A 6,417-nucleotide genomic window follows, 5' to 3' on the forward strand; every position below is an offset into this window, starting at 1 on the left:
CACAACACCCGGCTATTTTTTGGTTGCAGCTGTCATTGTTGTTTGGCGGGGGATTTGAACCCGCCACCTTAGGTGTACGTGGCTGGCGCCTTAGCTGGTTGAGCTATAGGCGCCAAGCCACTGCCCTGGGTTTTAAACAGCAGTGAAGCCAGGCAGCAGGTGGCTCTGGGTGAATTTAACACTGCAGCCTCCTCAAGCCTTTTCCCTGCTCCTTCATTTCTGCTCACTGTGTGAGGGTGGCATGGGCGCTTAAGTTTGCCGTGCCTTCTTCCTTACAGCCCCTTTTAGAGCAGCCCAGTAATATTTTAGGTTCAAATGCCTTTCTGTGCTTTTCCAGCACACAGTTGGCTACCATAGACAGGAATGCTTGTCTCAAAGTGCCGTGGGGTGGATGGAGGGGTGGAAGAGCCTCCTCCTAGAGTCACACCCACCTGGAACCCCAGAAGAGAGAGCACACAGACCCACATGGGGGAATAGGGAGGCTTGCACACCAGAGGCAGAGATTGGACTGAGGGGCACCGAGGACCGTGAGCCATCACGCGGTGCTGAGAGTGTGACATGGAGTAGGCGCTCCTTCTCCAGGCAGCTCCAGAAGGACCCACCAACTCTGCCAACACCTTGGTTTTGGGCTTCTGGCCTCCCGAGCTGTCAGGAAATAAGTTTCTGATGTTTTCGGCCCCCACATTTGTCGCCACTTGATTTGGAAGCCCTAGGGAACTACGCAGGGCTGTGGAAAAGCACACTTTTGGCTTGGTGTGAGGCGTCCGTCCTTTCCAGGCTCAGGCAGGCCAGGTTAGCAGTGCGACTTCATCCCTTGGGCATCGTGTTGGGGGAAAGTGTGGGGTCAGAGTTGAGGGTCCTGGGGGGAACTCCCACATGGTGGGCAGCTGGACCGGACCGAGGGTGCTGACCTCCTCTCGTCCTCTGCAGATGGGATCCGGACCGGGAGGCACCGTTCCCTCTTCCACTCCGAGCAGCTCCTCGGCGGGAAGGAGGACGCAGCCAACAACTACGCCCGTGGGCACTACTCTGTGGGGCCTGAGCTCATCGACCTGGTGCTGGAGAGGACCCGGAAGCTGGCAAGTGGCCCCTCTCCTCCCTGACCAAGCTGTGCCTGGACGCATGTGGCCTGCTGCAGGACTTGACAGTGTCGCCTGTCTGCCACCACCATCGCCCCCAGTCCTGTCACCCTGGGCATCCAACGAGTGCTCGGAGCTGGGAAGGGTCCTCCTTGTTAACATCGGAAGGGAGCCTGAACCTTGACCCTGAGGGGGAGCCCCTGATGACCCTTGCTCTGTGCACACAGATTTCCAAAGCACTTCTAAAAGTCATCATTTCCACGGGAGCCACTATTTAGGAAGTCAGAGCAGGCACACCCCACCCTACCTGCAGGTTAGCGACTCTGTTGTTGACAGGTGATTCTTTCTCTAAGGACCTGAGTCTGGAGACCCTTTGCGGAGCAAGGGATTTGGTGTTTGGCATGATCGTTAAGTGACAGGATGCCTTTCACACCAGCACATCTGGAGGGCATGTGGTCATCCACTGTAGGAGGAAAGTGGTTTTGCTCCAATATTTCCTCTTCTTCTTGTTGATAAAGACCTTGATCACACGCAGATAGACTCGTCGAGGGCAGTGAGAGACAGTTGACTGTTTATGCTTTGCTTATAATAAAACCAGAAGTACCACTCAGGTAAATGTCACGGCAGCCACGTCTGTCATGGAGGGGACGATGGTAAACCACTCTATTCCCAAAGTATTTTTTGGTCTGTTTTGGGAATTTGTTCTCTCCTGTCTGCCCCGCCCAGCCCACTGCTGGATTTATTTGGCCAAGTTCTCACGTCCCTTTTATTGATACTTCTCCTAGGCAGAGCTGTGCAGCGGACTCCAGGGATTTTTGATTTTTCGAAGCTTTGGAGGTGGCACGGGATCAGGATTCACGTCCCTCCTGATGGAGCGGCTCTCGGCAGAGTACGGCAGGAAGACTAAACTGGAGTTCTCTGTCTACCCGGCCCCCAGCATCTGCACGGCCGTGGTGGAGCCGTACAATGCCGTGCTCACCACCCACTCCACCCTGGAGCATTTGGACTGCGCCTTCATGGTGGACAACCAGGCCCTCTACGGCATGTGTCCCCGCGAGCTTGGCGCCGAGCGCCGCTCCTACACCAGCATTAACCGACTGATGGTCCAGGCAGTGTCTTCCATCACCGCTTCCCTCCGGTTTCAAGGGCCCTTGAACGTGGACCTGATCGAATTTCAGACCAACCTGGTGCCCTATCCGAAAATACATTTCCCTATGACAGCCTTTGCTCCCGTCGTCCCTGCTAACAAGGCCTTCCACGAGCATTTCTCTGTTGAGGACATCACCGCCGCCTGCTTCCAGCCCTCCAGCCAGCTGGTGGAGTGTGACCCTCGGCGTGGCAGGTACATGGCCTGCTGCCTGCTCTACAGAGGGGACGTGGTCCCCAAGGAGGTGAACGCAGCCATCACAGCCGTGAAGTCGAGGAACTCTGTCCGGTTTGTAGATTGGTGCCCGACTGGTTTCAAGGTGGGAATCAACAGTCAGCCACCCGCGGTGATGCCGGGAGGGGACCTGGCTAGTGTCCAGCGGGCCGTCTGCATGCTGAGCAATAGCACGGCCATCATGGAGGCCTGGGCCCGCCTGGACCACAAGTTTGATCTCATGTACGCCAAGAGGGCGTTTCTGCACTGGTACCTCAGGGAAGGCATGGAGGAGGGTGAGTTCTTGGAGGCCAGGGAGGACCTGGCAGCCCTAGAGAGGGACTACCAGGAGGTGGGGCAGAGCTTCTCCTGCAAGGACGGCTTGCGGAAATGAGTAGGTCAAACGGCCTGCTTCCTTTCTGAGCCAGGGTGCGCCTGTGGGCAGAGTGCCCCTGCCTGGAAGAACAAACACCAAACGAGGCAAGACCCCAAGTCCCCACTAAATTAAATGGGTCGTATTAACAAGAGGTGTGTATTCCCGGACACCAGCCAGAGTCGCCTCTGCTTCCCGGAGCCTGCAGAGGCTCAGGGTCGTTTCTGGGCGGGATTTTTGTCTTTGTCTTTTTGTCAGAATGGAAACCTAGATTTATCCTTTGCTTTTTTTTTTAATTATGAGACCATGCAATACTAAAGTCTGTGCTGATCCCTCCCTGTACCTGGCGTGGAGAACAGCGTGTGGATTTTGACTGTCACTGCCCCACATCTGTGTTTTTCGAATTGATTAAATCAAGGAATATTTTCAGTACGATTCTTTTTCTTCCTCCTAATATGTGCCTTGCAGTCTCAGTCTACCTTTTATGCAAACAGTAAGAATATGCTTTAAAATTTGCATGTGAGTGAGCTGCGAGCAGAGGTGAGGGCCGTCTCCGCCCCCCTGTCCTGGAGGAGCTGTTCTCAAGGTGGGGCCAGCAGAATCCTGTCTCATAGAGACTTCCGAGGTTCAGTAAAAACACGGGCTCTTGAGCTTCACTTCACTCTGGACTTGCTAAAAGAGAAAGCTGGGCACCAGGGGTGGTGGGGAGGTGTCCTGAGGAGTTCACATTTACAGTGGGATGAATTTCTGGTACCCAGTAGTCCCATTTGAAACAAAAATCTACTAGGGACAAAATAGCTATAAATTCATAAAGCACCCTAGCAAGGTTTTTAAAAACCACAGTGTGCAGATGCACTAATACTTGAATTACGTGAACTAGATACTCAAAGGTCTGTGCCCGAGCTTAGGTGTTGCTGTTGGACTGATGGCAGGAGCCCAGTACCCCACACTGTTGGCTGTCTGTTCCCTCCACCCCCCAGCTGTGCTCTCTCATGGACTCCACAGGGGATGTGCTTTTGGCCCAGGGAGACGCAGGAAGGCAGTTAGTCCTCTAGCCTCGTCTGGAGTGCGAAGTTGTATGTCTGTTGTAGACTCGTCAAACTACGAGAATATGCTTTAAATTTTGCATGGGGGTCTCCTGAGGTCAGAGGTAAGAGCCATCTCTCTGCCCCCCCCATCCTGGAGGAGCTGTTCTCAAGGTGGGCCCGGCAGCAGATCAAATTGCCAAGCTACCACCTTCTTCCTGTTCGTGCCACTTGGAAAGGACTGACCGTCCATTTATAATAAAATGGGCTTTGTTCCTTAGAGCTGTTACAGGCTCACAGCAAAATTGAGAGAGTATGCCCCTCCATTTTTAAAAGTTCCTGGGAGAGTCTTTGACATGCTAAAGTCGCCGCCCTGAGATGTGGCCGTGAAGAGCATCACTCAGGGAGCCTCCTGGCCTGCTTTTCACTGAAACCTTTGTCACCGTGGAAGCCAGGGACCACTTCTGGGTGGAAATAATATTTGGTTACTCTGAAAGATGCCTGTAAAGGCAGGGTTTTCCAGCACGAGGTTTTATCAGTCTCAAGCAGAGTCTAAGCATCTGGCTGGGTCCCCGGTAGACTCCACTCCTCACCCCTCTGCCCAGGGCTCCCCTTGAGCCGATGCTCAGACAGCCTCAGACCAGAGCTCCTGTTGCAGCCTGGGGCTGTGCACCCTGAGATGTGCTGGGGGGGTCCTGTGAGGCGAGGGAAGGTTTGTGACCCTCATTCTCACCTCTGACTTGTCATTGATTTGGGGGGACCTTACTGTGTCTTCAGGATCTCTGACATAGACCAATAGAGTCTGTCTGGCTCTTTGTGTATGTGTGAAGAAAACCACCTTCAGCTGAAGGAGACCATGCTGATGTCTCCATTACCGGGAGATCTACTTTAACCTGTGTCTGCATGTTCATCTTAGAAGTCAATAAGCGACTTGGTGACCCGAATACTGTGGACATTTCTAAGGAGTGAACACTGAGACTCAAATTCTTTTCTTTCCGTCTTTCAATCAAGTTTCTTACTGTAAAGGGCAGTGCACTACATGGAAAGAACATTTAACCAGATGTAAAGGAAGGTGGGTCCACATCATGGCCTGTTACAGTATAGCGACCTTGAATTATGTACGTTTCCACACCCTAAAACTCTTCATTGTGATTATTTCTAAGGCATTTCTAGTTCCAAGACGCTGTGGATCTCAGAATGGATCCACCTGAGCTACTGCTTGCCTCTACGCGCCTTACACAAGGATGGGGTTCACCAGGTATTTTTCTTACTTATTTCTTCTCCGTTAGCTTGAAACGTTCTTTCACTTTTAAATAGTGGACGTTTGCTTAGATTTGTCCTCATGGCTAAATTCTTGGTGGACCCCGTTCCTTGTTACATCCCCACGCTTGCTTCTGTCTGGATTATTTTTCCTCTGACGAGAGACCTCCCTTTGTTATTCTTTGAATATGGATCTGCTGGGAGACAGTCTTCTTGGCTTTTATTTTCAAACTTTTCTACTTGATAGCCCAGTTCAAGGTGTCACCTGCTGCGTGAAGCTCCTGGGATTTGCTGTTGTGTCCTGTTTGAGCCCCCAGAATGCCCTCAGAGTCCACTCGCCCAGAACCCAGGGTTTGTGGATAGTTGAGACACACCATGAAGTCTCTCGCTGTGTTGAAAATGTAGTGGATGCTCTTTGAAAAATTTATCTGGGCTTGGCCCCCCTAGCTCAGTGGTTAGGGCGCTGGCCACATCTGCCAAGGCTGGTAGGTTTGAACAGCTCTAAAGAACAAAGTCTGTTTTATTATAAAATGGAGGGTCAGTCCTTTCCAAGTGGCCTGCTAAACAACAATGACAACTGCAACAAAAAAATAGCTGGGCGTTGTGGCGGGCATCTGTAGTCCCAGCTACCTGGGAGGCTGAGGCAAGAGAATTGCTCGAGTCCAAGAGTTTGAGGTTGCTGTGAGCTGTGATGCTACAGCCCTCTACTGAGGGTGACATAGTGAGACTGTCTCAAAAAATATTTATTTGTATATCCTACAGAACGTGTCACACTTTTATTAGGTTTTTACTATTACGTTTAAAATTTTTCTTCCGTGTACACATGCTGTTTCTCTCTAGCCACTGGAGGTCACTAGTGAGATGCTTTACTAACACTGCTCAGTTGCTTGTTAACAGGAATTTTTAACAAGGTGTTGGTTGGTATGTGTGTGCGTTCATGTATTCAGAAAAAGACCATTTATACAGGTTGATTTTTAAAGCTAATATATACTAAAGTTAAGATGAAAAACCAAATTTTTAAGTTTTTAAGTTCAGTTCGTGACAGCCTAGCAATTTGTGTCATCACTTGTAAAGAGCCTGAACAGTGAAGTTTGGGCTTTGGCAGGGTGCCTGTGCTCAGTGGTTAGGGTGCCAGCCACATGCACTGGGGCTGCTGGGTTCGAACCCAGCTGGGGCCTGCTTAAAAAAAAAATGACAACTACAATAATAAAAAAATAGCTGGGTGTTTTGTAGGGCTCCTATAGTCCCAGCTGCTTGGGAGGCTGAGGCAAGAGAATTGCTTAAGCCCAAGAATTTGAGGTTGCTGTGAGTTGTGACCCC

General features: G+C 51.2%; 1 protein-coding gene across 1 annotated transcript in view; it reads left to right on the forward strand.

The window, feature by feature from the left end:
* Positions 1-2,833, forward strand: part of TUBAL3 (tubulin alpha like 3) — an 8,599-nt gene extending 5,766 nt beyond the window's left edge. Inside the window, exons 3-4 of the mRNA XM_012803280.1 lie at positions 931-1,083; positions 1,869-2,833. Of these exons, the coding sequence (XP_012658734.1) occupies positions 931-1,083; positions 1,869-2,833 (1,118 nt within the window). The remainder of the gene's footprint in view (positions 1-930; positions 1,084-1,868) is intronic.
* The last annotated feature ends 3,584 nt before the right edge of the window (positions 2,834-6,417 follow it).

Source organism: Otolemur garnettii, unplaced genomic scaffold (assembly GCF_000181295.1).
Source record: "Otolemur garnettii isolate 467f Iridium unplaced genomic scaffold, OtoGar3 scaffold00019, whole genome shotgun sequence".
In the NCBI taxonomy this organism is placed as follows: Eukaryota; Metazoa; Chordata; class Mammalia; order Primates; family Galagidae; genus Otolemur; species Otolemur garnettii.